At 34.8% G+C, this 26937-nt stretch overlaps 2 protein-coding genes across 2 annotated transcripts; one reads left to right on the top strand and one right to left on the bottom strand.

The window, feature by feature from the left end:
* The first annotated feature begins 5732 nt into the window (after nucleotides 1–5732).
* LOC117104092 (NHP2-like protein 1) lies at nucleotides 5733–7642 on the top strand. The gene is made up of 4 exons (XM_033244749.1): nucleotides 5733–5885; nucleotides 6137–6257; nucleotides 6678–6815; nucleotides 7456–7642. Exons 1-4 carry the CDS (start codon nucleotides 5883–5885, stop codon nucleotides 7578–7580), a joined length of 387 nt encoding a protein of 128 aa, XP_033100640.1. The 5' UTR covers nucleotides 5733–5882; the 3' UTR covers nucleotides 7581–7642.
* Nucleotides 7643–10401: 2759 nt separating this feature from the next.
* Nucleotides 10402–25852, bottom strand: LOC117104089 ((E3-independent) E2 ubiquitin-conjugating enzyme-like). Its single transcript, XM_033244746.1, has 16 exons — nucleotides 25598–25852; nucleotides 24456–24629; nucleotides 23527–23624; nucleotides 22788–22848; nucleotides 22416–22574; nucleotides 21305–21407; nucleotides 20573–20711; nucleotides 19915–20053; nucleotides 18625–18720; nucleotides 17105–17241; nucleotides 15681–16132; nucleotides 15361–15461; nucleotides 14474–14536; nucleotides 13956–14159; nucleotides 13243–13422; nucleotides 10402–12473 (listed from the first exon to the last, which is right to left on the bottom strand). Exons 1-16 carry the CDS (start codon nucleotides 25811–25813, stop codon nucleotides 12225–12227), a joined length of 2571 nt encoding a protein of 856 aa, XP_033100637.1. The 5' UTR covers nucleotides 25814–25852; the 3' UTR covers nucleotides 10402–12224.
* Between the last annotated feature and the right edge of the window lie 1085 nt (nucleotides 25853–26937).

The following is a 26937-nucleotide window of genomic DNA, read 5'->3' as shown; positions in this document are numbered from 1 at the left end:
GCTCTGACCATACCGTACACCGCGGGACTTTACCTTGGGAATCAATCCTGTGAACAGCAGAACAGGAACCATCTCAGATCCATGGCAACAGATAGGACACCCTCTTCCAAAACTAATTACTTTTTCTCTTTGGTATAATAGCGCATGAATTGCACCCTCTTGCTAAATTGGAAACTTTTGAACCTTGACTGATGCTTCTATTTGTTATGCGTAAATCGCAGAGAACGCTATCTTGTGTTTATAAGATCTTTGCTACAGCATATCAAGGATGATGAGGTGCAGGATAATTAATAGAGGATTTGCTTTTGATATATTATAACTGAGGAACTACCTGAAGGCCAATGGCAGCAAAGTGTGTGGAGGTGTTGGGGGGGGGGGATTTTAGAATGTAATTCACGACGTGATGGCAGTGGCATATCTAGGCAGCTTCAAATGGAGTTGCTTATTGGGGGCGCATAGGTTAAGTGGGGGCTCGATGATCAGTTCGATGGCCGCTAACCCAAAAAAATATGGTGATTTTAAGGATTTTTAACTACTTGAACTGTGATTTTTAGGGAAGAGCGCAACTTGGGAGGGGTGTGGGAGATCGGGTAGGGGATGTATAAAATTTTTGGAGGAGCGTGTGCACCACGTATACGTAATCTGTGTGATGGTACCAAAATCTGCCCAAAGCAAGCCCCTAGGCTGGTGGCCAGAAGCCGCCAAGGAAACTGTAGATATTTGATGAACTTGGTTGAATTTTATTTAGTTTTTCTTATATAGGCATCAAGTATTTCCATGATTACAATCAATTAGTAATTAATTATTATTTAACAGATTTTTTTGAAAAAAGTTTAATTAGTTTGTCTTCATTTTCCAAAGTAAAGTTAATATTATACTTATAAAAACTATAGACATGCATGCACCTTTGCAAAAATTATATGTCACAACATGAAAAAGGAGACTTATATAATGAAATACAATTTTTTACGAATTTTTAATTAAATTTTCACAAAATTTGTTGTGGTAAATAACTTTTTACCAAAACAAGCAATTTTTTCAAGTTAAATGCTATTGAATGATTTAATTTTGCAAAAAAAAATTGTGCTCTCCTTTTCCATATTTGGTTAGATAATATAAAATGCATTTTATAACAAAAGAAAATATTTTACCTATCAGAAGCACCAGAATGTCATATGTTAACAATATATTTATAACACAAGTTTTGTTGCATTTTTGAATTGGGCAATTTTAAAAATTATACTGCACAAATTAGATGTTTATTTTTTCTAAATTATTTTAAACTTTATTCAATTATTAAATTCATAAAATTTATTAAATCTTCTTTTACCTTAAAATTAAGTCTACATTGACATTTTTCACTCCTGCTTTTACATTTTAGTGCATGCATATCTATTGCAGATTTTGTAATTAATTCTGTAATTCCAAATGTAAAATTTAAAGATAAACTCTTATATTACATTTATTAAGTTACTTTTATTGATTGTATATTTTACTTTTGTTCTGTATAACAACACATACTTAAATTCTACAATGAAAATTTCTTGTTTTACATTTATTAGTTAAAGTTATGTTTGAAAATTGTTGTTACTTTTGTGTGTCAAACTGAACCACTTTGGAAACCAGTACATTGTATTTAAAGTGTATTTCAGAATAAAGAAAGAATAAATAAATAAATAAATTATAAACCACAGAGATGAATTGTATTTTAAGCAAAAGAAAAACATCAATTTGAAAAAATATACATATAAAATTTTCCCAAATTCAATCTTGAATAAGAAATTTAACAGTACTTCAAATAAATTTACAAATGTACAGTTAAAACTTATTTAATCATCAACACTTTCTTAAAAACATCACTTAATCTAGATTTTATTATAAAATATGAAAATTGAGGGGAATCTTACACATTGTGGTGTGGTATCTTGTACCATTGATCCCCATCAGTGGTGTGGTATCTTGTACTATTGATCCCTATCAGTGGTGTGGTATCTTGCACCATTGGTCCCCATCAGTGGTGTGGTATCTTGCACCATTGGTCCCCATCAGTGGTGTGGTATCTTGCACCATTGGTCCCCATCAGTGGTGTGGTATCTTGTACTATTGATCCCCATCAGTGGTGTGGCATCTTGCACCATTGGTGCTCACCAGTGGTGTGGTACCTCGCACGATTGGTTTTCATCAGTTTTATGGTATTGTGGTGTGGTATGGTACAGTATCTTCTACTTCCTCTTCACAATTGTTCCTCTCCTGGAATGAGAATGGAATAAAAAAAATGTAGAAACCTTTTTAACAAACATAAAGTTGTACATGTACAAAATATACACAAAGAAATAAATCAGGAAGAAAGTGTATACAGTGTTGTAAGATAATAGATACTAAAATTTTCAAAAAGGCAGTAAGCAGAATGAGGTAATCTTGTCAACTGTACCGTAAGCCTACTGTGTACACGTTTAACCCCCGAACTTGGATATTTTCTGTAACGTCTCATAGGTTGATCACAAAATGAGCAATTAATTTTAAAATTTTACCTTTTCTTATAGAATAATTAGGTGAAGTGATGTGGAGGAGCTCAATGATTATGTGTGGCCAAGGGGGCGCCAAATGAACAGCAGTGTGGATAACTGATGCGAATCGCCAATTAAATACTCAACACGACACATTTATACTTAGCGATCGTCGGTCAATTGCCTGGTCCGACGAATTACCCATATGATAGGGAATTACCCAAATGATACGAAATTACCAAAATGATAGACAGTTACCCAAATGATACGGAATTACCCAAATGATACGATACCCAAATGATACGAAATTACCCAAATGATACGAAATTTCCCAAATGATACGAAATTAGCCAAATGACAGGAAATTACCCAAATCATAGTCCAAATGGCTCGTCAATTCGTTTATACAAAGCTAAAGTTTAAGTATTATGTTAGTAGCCAATGCATTATTATGTTTCTATTATTTTTTTATGCTAAATTATTATTATTATTGTTATTATCTTATTTAGTATTATTATCCATATTATTACTAGGCATAAAGTGTGATACTGAGGATCGTAATCATGTTAAAGCTTCAATTTGATCATTCCACTTATAATAATAATAATAATAATGATGATGATGATGATGATGATGATGATGATGATTTTTTTAAATACTGAGCTTTCAATTATTTTATGTACAAGAAAGAGAGATACGATACACTAAACAAGAAATCCCCATGGTTTAATGGTCAAAATTAAAAGATTGTATTACTATATACGAAGTACAATAACACATGCACTAGGCCTGCATACCAATGTGTCCATTCTAGATACTGAAAGGAAACAATTCTGGTTTGATGATTAAGTTTATTGCTAAAAAGGTGTCAAAATATAATTCTGAATGAATTTTTAGTCTACTGTAGTACTATTTTGATACAATGAAAAAGTGTCCAGGGGTTAAATTGATTTGACCATTTGCCACACTCAGAAAGTGTCCCTGTCTCCTTAGTAGAGGGTGTCTCCTTAATATGGATTTGGTAGTATTAAAAGGTATATTTTCCCTCGTTTCACAGAAGGCGAACTCTATACAGAGACATGACATTACATGAATTTACAATTAACTATTGTCTCAAAATATGTATGGCTTCAAGTCAGAGTGATGAAAATTATTACCAAAATTCACCATATTAATACATAAAAGCCTTGGAAAATATTGTTAATATAATTATCATTAATGCTATAAAATGATTAAACAATTATAAAAGCCATAACAAATAATTATTACAAATAAATACTGTATGTTAAAATTACGAAAGGTTTCTCATAAAACAGAATTTAGGCCCTCCATCGACATTAATAAAGTAATCATCTATGTCCAAAGATCATTTGGGGCCGAGTTGACTCAGGGCCGAGTTGACTGGGGCTGAGTTGACTTGGGGCCGAATTGACTCAAATTCGTTGTGCTCATGAGGATCCATTGATTCAATGAATTTCTTAACTGTTCATACTTAATACTGAATTTGAAGTAACTTTCTTCAGGTTCAAATTAAGCTTGTTTTACAATAAGTAATTTTCAATTACAATTCAATTTCATCGCAGTGTACGATGTGCTCACGGTGATAACAATTTTTTTTGCACACAAACCTAAAAAAAATCAAGCCAAGCATTCACTAATAGACCGAATTAGAAACGAAAAATGACGTTTTTTTCGTTTGGCCGAGTGGGTATAAAATTGTGAACAAAGCCTAAAAGTCCTATTCTATAACGTTGCGAGTTTTTGTATGGTCCAGAAAAACAAGCAAAAAAACCAAAGTATGCGGGTAAGATACTTTTTAAATCATTGGTAGGTTAAGGAAGGTTCATAGAACCATCAGAAGATGTTTGATTTGATTTTCATGTAAAATTATGTTAAATATACGTAGAGTTTTTACAGGCTAGGCCTTGGACCCCGACACTTGTTGCATGACAACGCGACATGGCTGGATGTGATGATTGAGTGAGGCCTGACTATAAACGTTCAGCTCCGTGCTGTCGTCAAGTCTTTTACTTGTTTACACATCCAGTCTGCCAAAGTTATTGGTGTGAATTTAGGAACATTATTCAATAATTTTGAATAACTTAGCTCTCCTTGAAATCAATAGTACACAAATCACAAGTACAACACATATCATGAGTTTTGCAACAAGCACATTCATCGACCGACGCCATGATTCACTGTGAGTGAATACATGGCTGCTGTCGCCGTGCTGTAACACAGGCAGACACGACCAATGGACGTTTTATTCCCAAAATAGTATGATTTATATTTCACATTTGGCATACACAATCGTAGAGAAAAGATGACGTTACATTCATAAACATGTAACAATGGTTTCTGTTATTAATTTAAATCACGCTCAACTTTACACACAAAGCGTGTATGAGAAGTTTTAGTAAAGGTTATTTTCTTAAATTACTGTGTAAATCACCTATCTTCATGCATTTGTTTTGGTTCGAATACCCACTAATAGCTGAACAGCGTCGATCGCTAATTCGGTCTATTGAAAAATTATTGGACAGTGGGGAATAGGCAAATAACATTGGGAGTTGCAGTGATATTGGGAGTTGCAGTGATGACGTCACATTTGACTTATAATTACTATTGTTGTTGTTGTTGTCGTTATTATTATTATTATTATTATTATCATCAAATGAATAAAATTTAAACAAGAATTATAAATATGACAGATATGAAATAAATAGTATGTTCAAATTCGAAAGGCTTCAATGTTAATTATTATACACTTTGGTAATTACGTATCATTTGGGTCTTCATTTGGATAATTCTGTACGGGTTGGTTTGTGTACGGGTTAGCCAAAAGCCGAATATTCAGGCTCGCTCTGCCACAACACAACAGCCTGCGGCGGCCCAGCAGTAATAAAGCCGGTACGATTCCCGTGCTTAGCTTTCTGCGGCTCTAGTTAGGCCTAGTCTAGGCCCTAGAGGCTAGGCCCTAGGCCTTTATATTGTTATATGCCATAAACTAACTAGTCTCGGATCCTTAACTAATTACTTACCATGTTGACGTTAAAACTGAAGTATTTAGTTTTTTACAAATATAGAAATTATATCGAAATATAAATAATGGTAGTTTTCACATGTCTTTCATTATATATCATAGAGGGCAGCAGACATCATCAAAACAATCAGAGAAAAAATCGTCAAAATGTATAGAGGACAGCAAACCTCAAACGCCCTCTATTTATAATCACAAAATATAAACAAGCGTGGCTAAGTAAGCGAGGAGCACGTTTTCATCCGGAACATTGAGTTTTAATTCTTCCTCAGTGAAGCTATTTTGCCGAGAGGACTAGAACGTTTAATTCATACTAAATATCTCAACATCTCATAATGGTAAGCCCATTTATATACGTGAGAAATAACTGAATACATAGTCTTCTAGCCGCACCTCTCCACTTGTCTATAAGCGTGGTGGTGGCCCAGCAGTGGTGCCTGGTGCACTTCTAGAGAGGTCCACGACAGCTAGGCAGTAGCTGCATAAGCTAGGCCTAGCTATTCAGTGACCATGTTAAATTTTTATTGTCAAAATTAATTGTTGAAAGTGGATTATCTATTACTTATCTTATTATTCTCTGTGATCCCAGGCTGGAGAAGAAGTCAACCCAAAAGCATTCCCATTGGCTGATCCTGCATTGTCAAAATCAATTTTAAACCTAGTTCAGCAAGCCTCTCATTACAAGCAGTTAAGGAAAGGCGCGAATGAAGGTAAGTACAAGTCATATAATCTCATTATAAAGCCAAATAAAAGAGACAATGCCTATTGTACTTCCATCTGTCCTAAGCAATGATTTCTAATTCTGATTTCTATGTGCTATTTAGTATTATTCAAATAAATAGCCTTAGGTCTTGGACCTACATACAATCCATACAGTAAATTTTTAATTGTGCAAATGATATCTTAAAAACCAACTCCAATTTGTACGGAAATTCGCAAGAAAAGTAGGCACAGAATTGTAAGATTACATTGTAACAGTTGGCCCTTTTTTCCCATGCAGACAGATTTCTAGGCTATATTTTTGCACGGAGAATATATTCCCCACACAGGCCTTACAATCTAATCTGATCAGAATTAAGACTAGTGAAACAATAGCAACTGTTTTTACTAATTATTGCTTTACATTTTAGCTACTAAGACCTTGAATCGTGGGTTGTCGGAGTTCATTGTAATGGCAGCAGATGCTGAGCCATTGGAGATCCTCCTTCACTTGCCTCTGCTGTGTGAAGACAAGAATGTTCCGTATGTGTTTGTGAGGTCCAAAGATGGTAATTTGATGTTCTTGTCTCAGGCCCAAACCCCCATATTTGACCAGTTTACTGTACTGTAGAAGTATTTTATCATAACTTAATTTTTTTGTTAAACTTGGACTATAGGAAACCCCCTTTCCCATGTGATTAACCAATTTTAGTTTTAAATCTTATAAAGAAATGATCCATGATAGAAGCTAATTTGGTTGATTGATATTCCATATGGAATATACAGCGTGATGGCACCAGCGAAGGAGTGGTGGGTAGGGGGAAAGCAGGGGGAATTACAACATAATAATTTGCCTATCCAAGTAACTACTAATCAATAAAAACTCTTAGGGCTGCAACCAAGCCTCTAGTCAACCCCTTGGTTGGGACCCCTCCCAGCAAATTTCTGGTGCCGCCACTGAATGTACAGTAACGAGCCATAATCTTCATAATGATAATATTATTATTTATTAAATACTTGTGTGAATGTGGTAAAGAAATACCATAGAATTTTCAACTATTGAACAACCATTTAAGAATAATATTATAATATATGCAAATTAAAGTAGCTAATGTACTCTAAATATACAGTACTTACAATCCATTTCTTACAATCCATTTTACAATTAAAGGTTCAATCATTTGACTAGTTGCTTTTTACTTAATACAGCACTGGGAAGAGCATGTGGGGTGTCTAGGCCAGTGATTGCTTGTTCGGTTACCATCAACGAGGGCTCACAACTCAAGCAGCAGATCCAATCCCTGCAAGTCAGCATCGAAAAACTCCTCATTTAAAGGGCGCTTTTAATCGAGCGTCTCACAGACTTCTGTTTAAGGCTACCTTCTTTTAAGTGTACCGAGTGTTAGTCTACGTTTGAGGGAATCCGTCTTTGATTTTCAGGAGGAAATATTAATGAAACAGAGTGCAAGCCTACTTGTCGTTTGATGTACACAGATCATAAACTTTTACTAATAAAACATGAACATGCAGATGCTGAGCCATTGGAGATCCTCCTTCACTTGCCTCTGCTGTGTGAAGACAAGAATGTTCCGTATGTGTTTGTGAGATCTAAAGATGGTAATTTGATGTTCTTGTCTCAGGCCCAAACCCCCATATTTGACCAGTTTACTGTACTGTAGAAGTATTTTATCATAACTTAATTTTTTTGTTAAACTTGGACTATAGGAAACCCCCTTTCCCATGTGATTAACCAATTTTAGTTTTAAATCTTATAAAGAAATGATCCATGATAGAAGCTAATTTGGTTGATTGATATTCCATATGGAATATACAGCGTGATGGCACCAGCGAAGGAGTGGTGGGTAGGGGGAAAGCAGGGGGAATTACAACATAATAATTTGCCTATCCAAGTAACTACTAATCAATAAAAACTCTTAGGGCTGCAACCAAGCCTCTAGTCAACCCCTTGGTTGGGACCCCTCCCAGCAAATTTCTGGTGCCGCCACTGAATGTACAGTAACGAGCCATAATCTTCATAATGATAATATTATTATTTATTAAATACTTGTGTGAATGTGGTAAAGAAATACCATAGAATTTTCAACTATTGAACAACCATTTAAGAATAATATTATAATATATGCAAATTAAAGTAGCTAATGTACTCTAAATATACAGTACTTACAATCCATTTCTTACAATCCATTTTACAATTAAAGGTTCAATCATTTGACTAGTTGCTTTTTACTTAATACAGCACTGGGAAGAGCATGTGGGGTGTCTAGGCCAGTGATTGCTTGTTCGGTTACCATCAACGAGGGCTCACAACTCAAGCAGCAGATCCAATCCCTGCAAGTCAGCATCGAAAAACTCCTCATTTAAAGGGCGCTTTTAATCGAGCGTCTCACAGACTTCTGTTTAAGGCTACCTCCTTTTAAGTGTACCGAGTGTTAGTCTACGTTTGAGGGAATCCGTCTTTGATTTTCAGGAGGAAATATTAATGAAACAGAGTGCAAGCCTACTTGTCGTTTGATGTAAACAGATCATAAACTTTTACTAATAAAACATGAACATATACTTAGTCTTGTGTTTTTAATATTTTTGACTCAAATACAGAATAAAATTCAAAAAATGTTTTCATTTTATATCTTTCTTGCATTTTATTTCATGATATTACAAGATTGATAATAGTACTTACAAAGTACAGCACTTTACATTCAAACAAATATGTGACAGGGTCTAGCAAAACAAGCCATTGTCGCAATTTCCTAATTTCACAAAAGCACCTAAAACTTCTCAGCATCAGAATTTTGAATATTTTTTATAAAAGACAATATATTGAAGAACATTTCTTCAAAATATTAATCACTAAATCTGACTGAAAATTATTTTAAAAATACAAATCCTAATACTGATTAAACTATTAATTTTGAAAGCTGTTTTCTCAAAACATACATGGCAGATATCCTATGAATTAAATATTCTTAATCCTGCTAATAATCAACCAATTTCAATAAAATACACACTGTTTTAAAGAATTCATGCAGAACCTACAAACCCAAAAACAAGAATTTTGAATTTTTCCCACAAATGGCTGGTTTTGCTAGAGCTGGCCACTTATATCACAGAGAGATTCATATTGGCAGCAGGGGTGGTGCCAGGATTTGCCTGACAAGGGTCTAAGGTCCTTGAATAGAGCAAAGTGGGCGTGGTTAAGCGTCGCTTAAAATGTTTCTAAATTGTTGACAATTTAGGTGTTTTAAAGCTTATTTAATCGATTTTAGATTCTACTAATATACATAACAAAACAAACTCCATCAAAGTTCATTCAGAAGGGTGTGGGGCGGGACTGGGTTTACATGTTAATTATTATTTAATAATGTTTACCTGAATTTAATCGGTCGGTTCATTCGCATTCACGTTTCGATTGGATTTTTTGCTTCAGCGAAACTGGTAGTTTGAACCGTTTCAAAGGAAAAAAATGCTCAGGAAGCAAACCGACGATTTTGATTCACGCAAATGAATTTGCCTAGTGTCTTTAGAATAGCACCAGCAACTAGAAATTCAATTAGAGAGAAATGGAAATGAGTATCAAATGCAAATTTGGATATGGCAAGCAAAAAGTGCATAAATATGATTTTTATTTCATAGTAAAGTAGCTGTATCCACATTTTAAAATAAATTATTGTATGCCCATATATAGTCATGATGTGATGTCATCATGACCATATTTAGGCATGTCACAAAATTTTGTCAAATAAATAATTTGATGGTCGGACTGCGTTTAAGTTACATAAGTCAAATTTCTTCTACCAGTTGTTCAGTTATAATCAACTAAGAGGGAGTTAACTAATTCATACATTGGAAAAATTTAAAAGGTGGGGGAACCACTCCATGTTGGCTTTCCCACCCCCTTGAATCTGCCACTGGTATTTTACTATTACTGGAACTTACTCCTTAAGAATGTAAAAGAGAAGTTGAACTAAGTATGGTTTAGAAGGGAGTAGCAATCATTACAGCCCAATGCAAAGATGAGTAATTTTAAAAATAATGCAATTGCTTGGCCTCAAATACTAATCCCTAAGCTGTAAAATTTAATTATATAGTCATCAATTCTTTTAATAAATATTATGCTAATTAATAATATAAGGGTTATTTTGTATACAGTGACTTTTATTTATACTTTGACTCAAGGAGTTACACACTAAATATAATACATAAGATGAAATTAAGGCATTCTTACATTTTAAACTATCATCTGCACAAGAAATTTTTTCTTAATAAATTATTAGTGGCAGTGCTATGTCTTTGTTTTTGGATTGGAAATAAATATTTGGAGTGATTTATACAAATATATATAATAAAGATAAAGTAAAATGACCCATCAATGGCTCATTTATTCCTGAGCTGGTGCACACTACAGCTTGGGTGGATGCAGGATTTGGCGGTAGGGGGTACCTGAGAGTTGACAGGACCTCAGGCCCACCATGGTTGGGTTTTTTGACAATATGAACCTCTAGGTGCCCGGAAATTGCACCCTCACACCTTAAAAACCTTACCGGTACTAGGCCTATACAATACAACAATTATTTTTCTTAATGCAATTTAGGGGGGTGCGATTGCACCGTTTGCACCTCCCCTGCATCCGCCCCACTGCAGCTGTTTAAGTTCCCAGGAGCCTAATCTAAATTTTCTTTAATTTCTAACAAGCACCATAAATATAGATTTTTATAACACACCTAAATAGATCCTTGTCATTTGATTGGTCAATTTCGTATCACATGACATTGGTTATTTACACCCTGTCATCACGCATCAGCCTAATAAATCTTTTCATTGGTTAAGATGCTGGGCAGTTCCATTGAGAGAGAAGGTAGATTATTTTCATAAAATATCAAACGACAATGATCTACTTCAGGTGTGTTGTTTAAAAATTATGTTTTTTATTTGCGCAATAGAAAGAATATTTTCAAGAGTTGAAAGATTGACTGTTATATTCAGCTCGGCTCTGTCCTCATTGAATGGAACTTTCAAATTATGAAAATATTCTTCCCATTGCACTCATGAATATTCATTATTTGTTCAACATCAACTTCATGGTGTATAATAGAGTATTTTCTCCATGATTGTATTAACCACAAATTAAGGAAACATTCCAAAATCACACAATGTATGAACAAAAATAATATAAAACCCAAGAATAATTCCACCAAAATGTTTCTGAACCTTTACTAGAACTTTTCTAATATCAGTATCAGTTCCAATAGACAAACTTTTCATAAACACATTATACACTCAATTTACAATAAATACATAAAAATATAATATAAATGTATTAAATTGTGTAGCAAATAAGGTAGAGGAGGACTTGTTTTTTAACTTGAAAGATTGGTAGAGCCAAGAAAACAGCACCAAATTTCTAATTTTGTATATTATTTGTTAAGTACTAGAATTTGTTCACCTGAAGAAAATGTTAATACTGTACAAAGAAAGATAACATATTAAGCAACCACAATTTTAGCCCCAGGGTATTAGAATGAAGGACTGAGGAATGAATTTAAGGGGTCCTAGGCTGGAAAATCACTTCCAAGATATCAGGTTATTGAGGGTTCTCAACACATCTTAATGTATTTTGGTGTGGGTGATGATGCCTTAGGCCAGCTAGCATCAGCAAGACAATACACTATACTGTAATATGAGCATGCTATTAGCATTCTGAATTTGGGGAAGATAGGCTTTGGCAGGAGGCTTGCAGGCATGCAAGAAACAATGCAGGAAACATTGCTGATAACTGGTAAGCTCAAACCCTGAGACCCCTAGAATTTCTACTGTAGAACTTTTTATTCATACCACACATACAACAGCGTAATAAATTAGGTATAATTACTTTTTCTATTTTTTATTTTAGTCATTCAAAGAAATGATTATTTTTGGCGAAGGGTAAAAAAATTAATATTAGATTTTTTTTCTCGATATGATTATGTTGAAAGCATCTGTGTCAGAGCTGATTTATACGCCTCCATTGCCTGATGACTGCTAAGCAGGAAACCCTTAGAGAATGGAAAGAGTGGAAATGCAGGAAGGCCTGGCTTCTTGCTGGGAGGTGTTCCAGCTAATGCCAACCAGGACTCAATTCTGTTGACGAGACATTGATTATGCTTCCTACAGAAATCGATTACTTCATCTTTGAACACTGAAGGAGGATTTAGTAACATTCTTGTCATTGACTGAAAATAAAAGAAAAACATTGAAGATTGACAAATATACTGTATTAAAGTACAACAAAATATGAATTTTAGTAAATAGATGAATTAATAGTTGAATAATTCAGTATCCTTTGATATTTGTAAATGATTATCCTTTGATATTTGTAAATACACATACAGTCTGATTTAAAAAAAATTGTAATAGACCTTATTTATAAGTAACGAATGTTACTTATTAATTGATTATATCCAGTTATTGTGTTATTATTGTTTTTCAGGGGAAAAAAATAACATTGTACATTTGTATAGTGGGGGTATCCATGAAGAGCTGCTCAGAGTGTTTGATGAGTGGAGCAGTAGCTTGTCCTATGACTTCATTTGCCCCTAAGTGTCTCTTTCTGACACTTTTATGGCTTAAGGCCTGTTTACACTATGGCAATAACAATCAACGATAAAAAGCAAAATCATGGAAAAACAATAAAATCTGTTTTTACTACTACGATTTTACGTTTTCTCGTGATTATGACATCATTTGACTTGATTTGTGAAATTACTTTTTTATTGTATACACGATAAATCGTTGCCAAATCATGCTAGTGTGAAAATTTCTCTATTTTTTAAAATTTTCTATATCAACAATTGCTTTTTAGCTTTTTATTGTTAATCATTATCGTCATAGTGTAAATAGGTCTTTATCCTAATATTCAAGACATGTCTCTGCTATCCTTTTTTTTAATGCTAATTTTTATGCCTGATTAATATATCCCATCAATCCATCCTGCTGCTTTACCTGAACAACTTTCAAAAGTGTCATCTCATTGTACATTCGGCTGTTTTCTTCACCTAGACTTGAACCCCGATGTTTCTCAAAGCCAGCTTCATTGTAGTACGGCTCAGCGACCAGGATCAACCCCTGGATGGAGACTAGCACCTGCAGCAGTGTGGATTTACTGTTCCACATCTCATTGTGCTTTTAGAGACAAAAAACAAATTTAATTAAAATTTATTCTATATAAAAACAGAAATTATGTACATAAAGCTAACCATTGGATAATTGCAATTTGGTTGTAAAAGATCATTATTCCTTACAAATTATGAAGTATCGTAAACAAAATTAGTCATGTTGTACGGCAAACCCACATTAGCACTCGACAGAATTAAAGGGAAAATAATTAAAAAAAATTTTGCTTCTGATTCCGTTATAAGCCAGAGAATAGGATGAAAGAAAAACATAACTAATTAATTAATTAATTAATTAATTAATTAATATAATTCAAGTTATAGTTCAAGTCATTGGCTCCACCTGCTTAAGTGTTGCTGCTGTGATCAGTGCAGAAGCAGGCAAGAACACAAGCAAAATTCACAGTGAGGGATTGAACCACAGACCTTGAGTTTGTATGATATAGTGCCTTGCTCCAGAACACAAGCGAAATGCACAGCGAGTGATTGAAAAAGATACCTCAAGTTTAGGTAACCAAACTGACCACTACTATATTATATTACCTTTCCTGTCCACGTTCCAAGCAAGCTGATGCAAACTTTGCCGTCCTCGTACAGGTTTGGATTAAGACGTCTACTGCAATATGAATGGTAGTGAAGCACCGGAGGAACACCTGGGTAGTCTGAGGGTAGTCGTACATCAAAGTAGAACAACGCATCCTCGTATGGGGTGTTCTTAGGACCTTCAATTAGCACTGAGAACAAATCCTAATACAACAAAATATAAAGTCTTTGTACCAGGCTATCAACTTTCATTTGACAAAAACATGTGACATGCCCAAATACTGTCATGATGACATCACATCATGACCATATATAGGCAAATCATGACTATATATGGGCATACAACAGTTTTTTGTGGTCATGATGACATCACATCATGACCATATATAGGCAAATCATGACTATATATGGGCATACAAGTTTTTTGTCAAAGAAAATATAATAGTATAATATTATTCTGATAAACTCATCAGGTCTAACATCATCTAAATATCTATTAATATTTTAGAAAGCCATACCATGCGATCCTCAAACGTTTTCACTAAAATTCCATCTGGTAAAGAACATTGAAGTAGATTGATCTGTGAACAAAAAATACAATCATAAATGTAAATATATATTTCCTAATAAGATATTTGCCATTGCAAAAGTTGATATGATCATGTGGTATTAAATTAATGGTTTAATTTAATGGAAAGTACACTGATGGGATAGTAGTTGTGTTTCAGTGTACATTGAACTTTGGTCCAGTTGTCCAATCTACACCACTCCAGCACACACTTGAGCCTCCGCCTTGGTGACGCAACCCATAAGGCAGTGATACTAATTTGCTTTGCTACAAAGAACCTAATGGGCACTTAGATGGTGACAGGAGCCCAAGAAATATGAAAGGTATTTCTCTCATTTAAAATTCAGGAAAACTAAATGACAGTTGAACACAACCTCGTATGTTGTTACCAATTGCAAATACATTTTCAGTTGATTCTCAAGAATAAAACACAGTGTCAATGAATTGGAATGCGAAACATTTTAAGTAGCTAAGCTTAAAAAGAGACAGCCCCTACACTAGGGCATTTCCTGGACCCTCCCAGGTGACTTGAGCAAAAGGTTACACATTTGCTCGGACACAGATGCTTATATATACTGCAGAGACCAAGATGGAGACCAAGATGGAGACACTTTGGAAAGATGCAAGCCAGGTTAATTATACAGTTGAACTTGACTATTTCGAATCCAAAATGGCATTAAAAAATTGTTTGATTTGGATAAAATTAGACATTTTACAGATCGTTAATTACTGGAAAACACAACAATTTAGCATGTAAAATAAGATCGCCTTAAAAATTATATACGTAATAGCAAAGTCGACTTAGTCAAGGTTAACTGTAAATTATACAGTACATACCTCCTTCTTTACTGTTGAAATAAATCTCTTTGGTGCAGTAGGTAGATATGGAGACAGACAGAAAATGTGGTTAGCTGGGACTGATTCAACAGCAACTAATTCTAAAAAAGAAGCATCAAAAAATATAAGACTGTTTTTTTCCTCTCAAAAACTATAATATACTTGTAATCAATGTAATGTAAACATTTTGTGTTTTAAAAATTTATGCTGGTGCTGTACCTGTTTGCCCAATTTGTCTTATAAAAACTAGTACTAAAGTAAAAATGTTATTCTAAAGCAAAATAATATTTTTAAAACATATGGTAGTGTCGTATTCTTACTATTGGAATGTTGGGAATCTTCTGGCTTACAAACTGCTATTCCTGCTTTATCACTTTCAGCATATTGCACGTCATCACACTTTTCCTTGTCTGCTGTGGATTTTCCACTTTGTGTCACTACTCCCTCTGAATCAACTTTATCTGTATCTATTACATCTGATGAATTAATATTTTTTCTTTCTGTTTGTATATTTCTACTTGAATCTTCAGTTGCTTTTGAATCTGTAGATTGTTTCTGTTCATTAGTTGGCATCGTTTTATTCGGTTGTTGATTGTTCATTTCAGTGTTATTACTGGTGATGTCAGCTGGGGGCTCACCAATAGCTGGGAGCTCTTCAGTAGCTGTGGGCTCTCCAGCAACTGGGGCCTCTCCTTCAATTAGCAGTGTGTCCACATTACTATGCATGTTCTTTTCATTATTTTCATCCAACGTTGAGGCTTGTAGATCTCTGCTGTGAGAAACAAAGTAAAAACATTGATATTATTACCCTTGTCATACTTATGTTATCACCTTTAAAAATGTTAATCATTACAAATTATCATCCTATCATTCTCTTCATCACTATCATCATATTATTACTATCTGATGATACCACAACCATCACCAAGACCTACCTCAATTTGCTTGTATGCTAGAGCAAGGAATTTTACCTGCACTGCATCACTCCACCCAGGAGTATAAATATAGGTACGTGGTGGGGTTGCCTGCCACTGGAGCAATATGGCAGCAACACTTAAGAATGTGGACTCAATGACCACAGAAAAATAAAGCCCTTTGTAACCTAAAGGGAAGGCGCTATATAAATGCCAAATAACAAATTAACAAATATAACCACCAGGCACCAATAATATTAATCATCTCTATTACCTTCATTCTGAACACCAACATATTCATTCACCACCACACCGCAATACCAGCACCAGTACCAGTACCATTACCACAATATCACAGTCTCTACCACTACCAACCTCATAACCTTCTCTATTCCCTAAATTTTTAGGCAGAAAGGCAATGAAGACACCACCAGCAAATCATCATCTTCAAATTCATTACCATCACAATTATCACCAACATTTATCACCAATCCTAGTATTATTATGTTCATCCATTATCATCTTAAGTGTCATCCTCTCAACCAGGGGCAGATCCAGAGCTGTCTCTTATACACATCTAGATGTGTATAAGAGACAGACACTGGGGGCATAATGCCTGGAAATTGAACAAAAATGGCCACATACCAATAAATGTGTGTAAATAGATTTAAAAAATATATTTATATATATATATTTAATTTTTTTTTTAATTTTAAATGGAAAAAAAAATGTTTGACTTTCCAAAAGGTGGAGGGGCGGGACCAGGCCGGCCTGCCCCTCTAAATCCACTCCTGACAATTGACAATTTCTACACAGAATGTCCATAATACCTTAGCGAGGTAATGCTAGCACTGCCCTCAGAACCCTCACTTGCTGTCTCCCAGCTACTATCAGACCCTTCAATTGATTGGTTATCTAAATGCCACTTTCCATCATCTTCGTCATCTGACCAATCAGAATCACTGTCCTGAAATCAGAATATTATTCAATTCCATTTGGTTGTCTATTGCATTATAAATGCTGGGTTATAAATTATTATTATTTTATTATTTTGTTATTTATTTTTATTCTCAACCAAAAGTGAGTGACCTATGAGATGAAATAAAACACTTTGATGCTTCATCATTATATTATTACAAGTCGGAGGCATACCGTGAATGTTCTAATAAGCCCCACTCGATTAAGCACCATACCTGAATAAGCACTCGGACACCAGACATGAATTTGTTACGCTACACTCCACATTAAGCGCCACAGCCTTTATTAATAGTGATAAATTCTATTCTGAATAAACATTGTGCTTTGGTGTTTTGTGTCACCAGAATCAATCAATCTGTGAGAATCAATATCTCACAGATTAAATATTAAAAACATTGTAAGATAGTCAGATAGGCCTATTTAAGCTTTGCCCACACTAGCAATTTGTATGTGAGAAATGTGTGTGATGTGCCCATATATGGGCATGATAATGTCATATTTACCCAAATATGGGCATGATGTGCCCATATATGGGCATGATGATGTCATATTTACCCATATATGGGCATGATGATGTCATATTTACCCAAATATGGGCATGATGTGCCCATATATGGGCATGTTGTCATATTTACCCAAATATGGGCATGATGTGCCCATATATGGGCATGATGATGTCATATTTACCCAAATATGGGCATGATGTGCCCATATATGGGCATGTTGTCATATTTACCCAAATATGGGCATGATGTGCCCATATATGGGCATGATGATGTCACATTTACCCAAATATGGGCACATCACATCTATTTGTCACACATAATGTGATAGTGTACACAAAGCTTAAGCACTACAAAAAATTGTAGTAAGTGTCGCTCTGTATGTGTCACACTGAAGCCCCCATGTTTATTTGAACAAATTCGTAAACATTCTGGTCAGTGTTGGCATCAGCGGGGGTCAGGGGGGCATCTGCCACTCCGTCGGTAAGGCCTGGACCACCCATGGCGCCTGAAGCCACAACTAGGTTGTTGTACCAAAAAATATAATTTGCCTATCCAAATAACGTTATTTTGCTTGCTAATCCCTAATATTGTGGTCTACTAGCACAATTTAGACAATACTAAGCCATGAAAACTCTAACTGTGAACCCTATCATGGATTTTTTATTTCGGGCCATTCAACCGAGACTCTAGTCGGCCCTTGGTTCACATCCCTTTGTCGGACATGTCAGACCCCTCGTCGGCAAATTTCTGGGGCCACCGCTGACTCTGGTTTGTTCAGTATTTGAACTCAGGGCCCTGGAATTAGAAAGCAAGCTCTTTAAGCACCAAGCTCCACTCAATTCTACAGATCCCTTGAAAATAATTACCTCGTCTAATTTGTAGAGATCCTGCGGCAGAGCTACCGATTGTCTGCCGTCTACCCACATGACCTCAATTGTCCCGTCCGTGTTGATCCACAGAATCTACAAGATACGAAACAGGAACCGTTTTAACACCATTGTTGAAAATTAAACATAAAACACAGATTTCATCCTCTCAATTTCTCAACACAGAATCAACAACAGCAATTACATGATATTCAGTACCTTCAGTAATGTATCTTACTTTATATGTAATGTAATGTAAGGTAGTTCGATTTATATAACACTTTATACCTGAGTCTCAAAGCGCTGTGGACTAGCTCGTACAGTGACTTTCTTCTCTACTTAGGGTCTCCTAAACTGGTACCAGCTATTCTGGTAAGTCAATCATGACATCACCATTTTACATTTTACATTTTCTAACCCAAATTGAACACTAATTTATTAGTGTCGTACGTTTTAAGAAAATGTGTTTAGTCAATGAATTAGATATATTTAGTTTTATAATGTTTTCCATTGCTCTCTTTGGTCTTTTAATGCAATTCTCTGTTGTAATGTTTGTTAGATTGTAACTGTTGTTTGTAATCACTTTAACAACATTTTTGATATATTGCAACTGAATATTAGCTGACGTTCCAGGTCTAGTTGGAAGGAGTTACCCTCTGTAAATAACATTTTTTTAATATATAAAAAGTAGCAAACTTAATCATATTTTTCTAAGCGGCAATCACTTAATCAAGAAAAAACTCACAACATGCTCTTAATTTAAAACTAAGTCTTATTCCAAGGCTTACGGAGTTAATGTGTTTTTTTAGTCATAAGGAAATATTCAGCCACGATGACAGGAATGGACCACTGCGCTAAGCCCTGCCCCTTGGATAACACACGTGTGTGTTGGATACGCGCGTATTCCTGGCCCTCTTCCGATTGGTCAGTTGTTAAGTTTGCCCTCTTCCGATTGGTCAGTTGTTAAGTTTGCCCTCTTCCGATTGGTCAGTTGTTAAGTTTGATTGACACTCTGGAAAGGTTCATTAAACCGGGGACTTTCGTAATTATATACATTTGCGATAAAAAATTTCTTTCAGAGGCAGATCCAGAAATGTCCAAAAGAGGGAGAGACAACACTACCCTAGGGGATCCAGTACCATGACATTTTTGTTTTTTAATATTTTGGGCAGTCAATAATTTCTTTTTCTTTCCTTTTCCCCCTATTTTTTTACTTTCCAAACACCCCCACCTAAATCTGCATCTGTCTTTACCAATGATATCCAAAATTTTGATTAAAAATTCGCTAACCTCACCAGCAGAAGGTATATCTTGTTCAGTATTTCCAATCTGGACACCTACAACCACATCGCCAGTGTTGAAATCATAGTCAAGCCGGTGCGGCATCAAGTCATAGACACTCGTTTCTGTAGTGTGCGTATACTGCGGTCTAAAATATACACAAGAAATTATATCATCTACTGTATATGGAATTATGTGGTGTAAGGTTTTGAGCATCCTATCAATTATAGAAGGGTGGTGTGGGAGTGTTCCATTAGGTACCCATTTACACTCCTGGGTGGCGAGACCAAATTTTAAGAACACAAATATGTGTATGCAGCACGAAACTGGTTATAAATGTATGATACAGCTTATTATGAAATTTTTGATTGCACAAAGACAGTAGGATCCAGAGGTAATGGAATACCTAGATCCTAGTGACGAATGACGTCACTATAAAGTCATCTGCGCATGTAAGAACGTTGAATTCTCATCGTTGCCTGAAACTAGGATGCAGTTTGGCCCGAATCCACGTTGTGGAGAGAACGTATGGCGCTCACGGAAGAGTGAATTCATTCTAGAGTTACGACGTCGTGCAAATCAAAAGCTCCCTACAATGTTGCATTTCTTTACCCAACAAAACATATTGTATATCGTTTGAATTTAAGAAATGTAGCCAGAAACTAACAATGGGTCCTGTTGTTGCAATGGGTCCTGCTCTTGCAATGAGTCCTGTTGTTGTAATGGACTCTTGTACCACTTCACAGTACAGGTCCTGTCTTGATGGTTGGCACTAACTATCAAGCCATACACACCATCATCTATATCTACAATTACAGACAGAAACAAGCTATTACAAACTATACAAAATATAAGCCAATAAATCAAATAAAATATTTTTATCATACACTACAAAAACAAAGAAATAAGTACAGGTGTCCCTCTGTATAAAGAACCTTAAAGACCACCTTTCTGTGGTCCCAAATTCAGAAAAGTCTTTTATCTTTATTATTCTAATTACAGACCAAAGCTGCTAATTACCATGGAAAACCTCAGTCCCAAAAGTGGTCTTTAATTGGAGGGAGACCTGTACACTATTATATAAAAAAAAAAAACAGCAAGGAAAATTTACTAAAAACATTATCAAAATTACCCTAATCAAATTTAAAATTACATAATTATTATTGTTAGTATTTAGATATTATTATACAAGTTACAATGTATTTAAACAACATTCTACTCTATAATAGATAAAAATCATCAATACATTAATGGGAGGAAGCAGGTAATAGGAATAAAAAGTGACAATTATAACATTTTCCAAAATGATAACAATGGAGACAATAATATTAATATTAATAATAATACTGTAATAATAATAATAATAATAAAACTGAAATGACTGATACAATTTACTTACTTTCATTTTGCAAGACAAAATCCCCTGGGAGGAACTCCAGTTCATCCATTTGGTTCAAAGGGCAAAGTTGAGATGAGCGAATATTCTTCTCTGTTGTGCCATCCTACAGTGAACACAAGTTACTAACATTTTTGTGAATACTGCCAATACATTTAGCAAAATTAGAAAGAGAAAAGCAGAGTATATTTAGCTATTCCATATAGGGACATTTCCATTCAACCGAAACACCATAAAATTAATATTTTATTTTTCATGACAACTCCCCCTGTCTCTTATACACATCTAGATGTGTATAAGAGACAGCCTATAATAGTTTCAAATTGCTGTACTATACTCCAACATCACTGGCACATGGTAACAACGCGTTGGTACCGTGTATGCCAGTCTACAACAAGCGTCGCCTAAATGTAATTAGCATGTTGAAATAGGCTAGTAAATAAGTTTAACTGGGTTCGTAAATAATATTGTCCTCAAAATATTGTGGCTGAGACATGAGCCGATTAAACGTAGAAATAGGAAACCTAGAAATATAGTAAAAACGCTGAATAGTACTCCAGCTTCGCAACATGCCGACGTTGGTACGAGTAGGTTAGTCTACAAACGTCGCCTAAAGTAATTGATTTTACCCGGCAGAACGAAAGAAGGAAACTCCGCTTTTCAGTTGTCTCAGGCGATTGATTTTTGACAAACAATGACCTTTCAGAGGTCAAATTGCTGTCAAGAATATGAATTGGCTGCTTCGCAGCAAAAATCTTTTATTCATCAAAATTGAAAATGTCATAAAAAAGTATAGTATACAAATATTGACTGATCGAGGTGATGTGGAGACAACAGCATACTGTACTATCTTATATCAGATAGGCTACGGTCTACACATCAAAGATGGGGCTATAGATTTCACCATTTCCTGAATCTAGAGCAGTCCATATTTGTTTTATATACCTCATTCATAGATTCTACGAAACCTGAAGAAGTAATGAAATAGTACCCACCAACTAGGACTAGGGCAACATCATTTGAAAAAAATATGAATTTGTCAAGGAGAGGTAAAATGCAATAAGAATGTTCCGTGAGAGGCCCATATTTATTGCAATGTGATTCAAGACTATTAGTTTGATCGCTGTACCTTTTCCACTGTTCCTCTGAAGTTGGTCTTGCTTCCCATAATTGGTTTAGTGCCAGATAGCCACTTTGCCTTCTTGAAGACTGACGACGGCCCATGCAGAACCTGACCTGGATAGTAGCCATCCTGGTCATTGAATACCGAAAACTAAAAGAAATCATTGACTGCATTAACAATTAAATATACAGTCCATATAATTTTGTTCTCTTTTCAGCCTATCATTATGGTCTGATTTGTTATATGGTTTCAACAGTTGTGTTTGGTGAGCTCGCAAAAGCCTGACAATTTGAGGCTTGGGGTTCGGTCTGCCATTAGAGGGTTAGCTTAGGCTTAAAAGATTAAAAATAAGCAAGGCCTCACCTCTTCACTGCTATCATGGACATCTGTGAGTTTACTTGCACCTTCATCAGTTACCTCATATCTGAAATTAAAAGGAGTGTTTTATAGTCAATTAAAGTATTTTATAAAGTTACATCACTTGTTGTTGTTGGGTGGGACAACTTGTGATACACAATTGTTCATCAAAAAGTGTTAAAAGCTGAAAAAAACTATCATTCAAAACGTGAACTGCTCACCTTTAACTATTCATAAAAATAATAATAATAATAATAATAATAATAATAAATAACAATAATAAATATTCTTCAATATATACAGTATGCCTATGTTCATACACGAGTTATGCTAGAGTAACTTTAATCGAGTGGTGTGAACTTGTACGTAGCATAGCGTACGCCTCTGAGTTACGACAGTCATGCATTAACGATATTGATTTCAGCCAGGATTTGACCAATCACAATAAGTCTAGTATGTAAACAGAAAATAAAAATGCGTGATTACGAATACTGCGCGCAAATACTTAAGCTAGCATTACATTAAATCTCCCATTCTGGACATCACGCTAGTTACGCTATGGATTAACGTACACCTGGCGTTAGATACGCCTGTCGAACCTCTCAGGTCTGAATGTAGCCTATGTCCCAATCATCCAATAAATATTTATCAACTAAATCAATTCATACATAGAGGCACTTCTTTATTTTCTTCAAAAGATCAGACAGGATTTTTTTTAAAAAACTGGGCTTCAAGTCGGGATTACCTTGCTCCATTTTGGAGCTTGATAACAAGGTCACAGGACACTTCACGGACCGTTCCCAACCACAATCCAAGCACCACATGATCTCCAACCTCAAACTCCTATAGACAAAAACAAAATGAATTAATAACATAAGTGAATGTTTGGGTGTTTTTATATTTTACCATTATGTAATATAGGCTCATTATCACATAGGGCTACAGCGGTATGTTAAATGCACTCTGTTGCACTGTAATCTATATACACTACCCACACACACACCCACCACCCCCCCCCACACACACACACACACACCCACACACACAGTAATCAAAAATACCATATATCATTTGTAGTTTGTTTTGCAGTCAGAATGCTTTAAGTAAAGGGTTACTGGAGTCACTGATTGGTCAAAATATATTGTGTTGTGCCAATTTTTGAAACAGAAAATATTTCTATGCTGATTGAAGAGTCACCACATGTTGTTATATTTGCATCGCATAAGTGAAGAATTTTCTTTCCTGCCAATGTCGCATCAAGCTGCTGATGTACTTAAATACTGTAGGCCGCATGTTTTTGGCTGTGGCTAATACAAATTTAAGCTATTGTTACGGTAAAATAACATTAAGTGGTTCTTGATAACCTTAATTCATCTGCTAATGTTTAGATTCATCTTAATAAGCAAATGCAAAAAACATACAACATACTTTAAAATCTAAATAATGGTCATCATGACATCACATCATGTCCATATATATATATATATACAACCGCTTCATGTCAAAGATGATGTAATAGTGTGAAAAAAGCTTAAGCCTTATCAGTGGAATATCGAGTCTTGAAATGGGGGAGCTGAATGGGAGAGGGGGAATGAAGGTCACATGGGTTGCCAACTGCATCCTATTATTTCCCAATGGAATGGGAATGGTAACCATACTATACTAGCATCTTACCATGATTTGATGCAAATCTCTGCTGTCAACGTCATATATCATCTGTTTGGACTTGAAGATGCGTACGTGGCACCGGATATTAACGGACCGCACAAACCCACACTGAGCCCCAATACCCTTTGAGAGGGAATACACAACATCACCAGGCATCAAACTCCTGTCGTACAATGTGACCTGTGGATAACATGATTCAAATCAATCAAATAAAAATTAAATTCTCTGTCCAAGAAATCTTCTTGCAAAGAACACAGCAATCTGAGACACTTGGTCTTAGCAATTTGTAGGCTAATAAGCACAGGGAGCTCCTTTAATGACAAACGTCGAATAGGGACTGAGGACGATTGTTAGAGAGACGGTTTGTACGTGGCGCCCTGGGTCAGACTGTTCCATTTTATTTTGATGGGGTAGTTGGTTTATCTAGATGTATTCACAAAATGATTTAAATCAATCAAATAATATGAACTTCTCTGTTGTTTACCGATCCTGACCTGACACTGGTATTTTAATTTGAAAATTCAACAATGACAATTTTGTGATATTTATTTTAATTTTATTCATTTATTTATTAAGCTTGCTCAATGGACTGAGAACAAGGTAAAAGAAAACAAGACATAAAAAGCAGCGAAAAGGAAGGGATGAACAGGTGTCATGCACCTCTATCTGGACCCCTACATTCGCCTTGAACAACATTAACCTCACATCCTACAGAAAAGAGAGATGTGGAAAATTGCAAAAACAACATACAAAAGCATATCAAGAAAGAGATAAACACATTGAACATTAAAGAGTATAAATTTTTAAATATTACAAGACAATTATTGAATTATTTATTTAATTAGACTAGGCTAGGCTTAAAACATAAATTAATAATATTAAAAATATCAAATGCATAAACCAACAACATTTAAAAAAGGCCTGGCTAGCCTAGGCATACAAAAAGTTAAAAAAAATAAATAAAATAAAAAAATTAATTAATTAATTTAAAGAAAACTACGCTATTATTATTTTAGACCCTATGCCTCAGCTTGGCTAGGCACGGGAGTTGTTCAGTGTAACAACTCCCTGGCTAGGCCACGACCAGACCAAGCTAGGCCCTAGGGTAGAAAGAGAGCCCTGGCCGCTGGGAATCAAACATACCCTACCTTGCTGTCGTCAACAACCTCTTCGTTGCCTTTCGGATACCAGGCTACGCGTACCTGACCTGCTTTGATTCCTTCTGAGGTTGTTGGATCATCATCATTGTCCGAGAATTCATCACTGCTGTCATATGTTTCATAGTTTGTCACAACTAATCCAAATTGATATTTTCCACCTCTAAGTTTTTTAACAATAACATCTTCTACGAATAACTTAGCCATCCTTCCTTCGAATTTTTGATGTGTACTTGGTGGAGCAGTTCGTCGTTATGTGTACTAACGCGTTACAATAACACTGCAACAGTGTCAACCTACAACAGCTCGCGTCAACAGAGGAATGCCTACGAAAACAGAGACTTAATTAGATTATAAATACTGTAAATAAAACGTCTTTTTTAAATTAAACAAAGCATTAATACAAATTACATAGAAATTAAAACATTTCAAACAATGAGCAAAATTAACTAAAGGACTGATCATATGCACATCGATAGGTATATTTAATTTTAATTCTGAATTTAATAAGGTGAGTTTATCCTGCGTACAGTACATTATTACAAGGTGTCCGCTATTCATAGGGGTTATTGTATAAGACGTTAACAATTACTGATGATGTCATTTGTATCAGAGTTTATAAGTCTTCTCGGCTATAGACGGTATATTTTAATATTATACCCGGACGAAATATGCGCAAAAACTTTTATTTCTCAATGTATAATAAGATCATTTTTCGTAAATTACTCATGTCTTTCTATTTTTATGTATTAGCCTATAAATTAAATAATATTAAGGAAATTTTATCTTTATTTTGCTAATGTAATCATTAACATATTTGTTAATGAAATCATTTTTTACAAATTTTGAAATTGAAATTGACATGCTGTTTATTTTTGACCAAACACCCTCCAAAACCTCTCACAATAAGCAAATGTTTTCCGGTACTCCCGATTGGATATCTAAAGAATTCCTGATATCATAATTTGTAAACTAAATAACTAGGCCTATAGGTAAGTCTTACAAATGTGAACTTAAAAAATACATCAATAAAACTATAAATACATATTGACTTTTTTAGACTAAAAATTAATGTGTCCCTAAATTTTATCACCTCCGTCACATTAAAATGCTATTATAGTGTTAGCAAAATGACTAACAAGTTATAGACCAAACCATTTTGGTTGAAGGGAACCACACAGTTAGAAACGGTCCATTTTGTACAGTTAAAATTATTATTATTATTATTATTATTATTATTATTATTATTATTATTATTATTATTATTATTATTATTATTATTATTATTATTATTATTATTATTATTATTGTTATTGTTATTGTTATTGTTA

The sequence above is a fragment of the Anneissia japonica genome, unplaced genomic scaffold, assembly GCF_011630105.1.
Source record: "Anneissia japonica isolate Jap-2015-1 unplaced genomic scaffold, ASM1163010v1 scaffold288183_len337429_cov161, whole genome shotgun sequence".
Lineage (NCBI taxonomy): Eukaryota > Metazoa > Echinodermata > Crinoidea > Comatulida > Comatulidae > Anneissia > Anneissia japonica.
The sequence above is the reverse complement of the archived record's forward strand: the minus strand, read 5'-3'. Positions and strand labels throughout refer to the sequence as shown.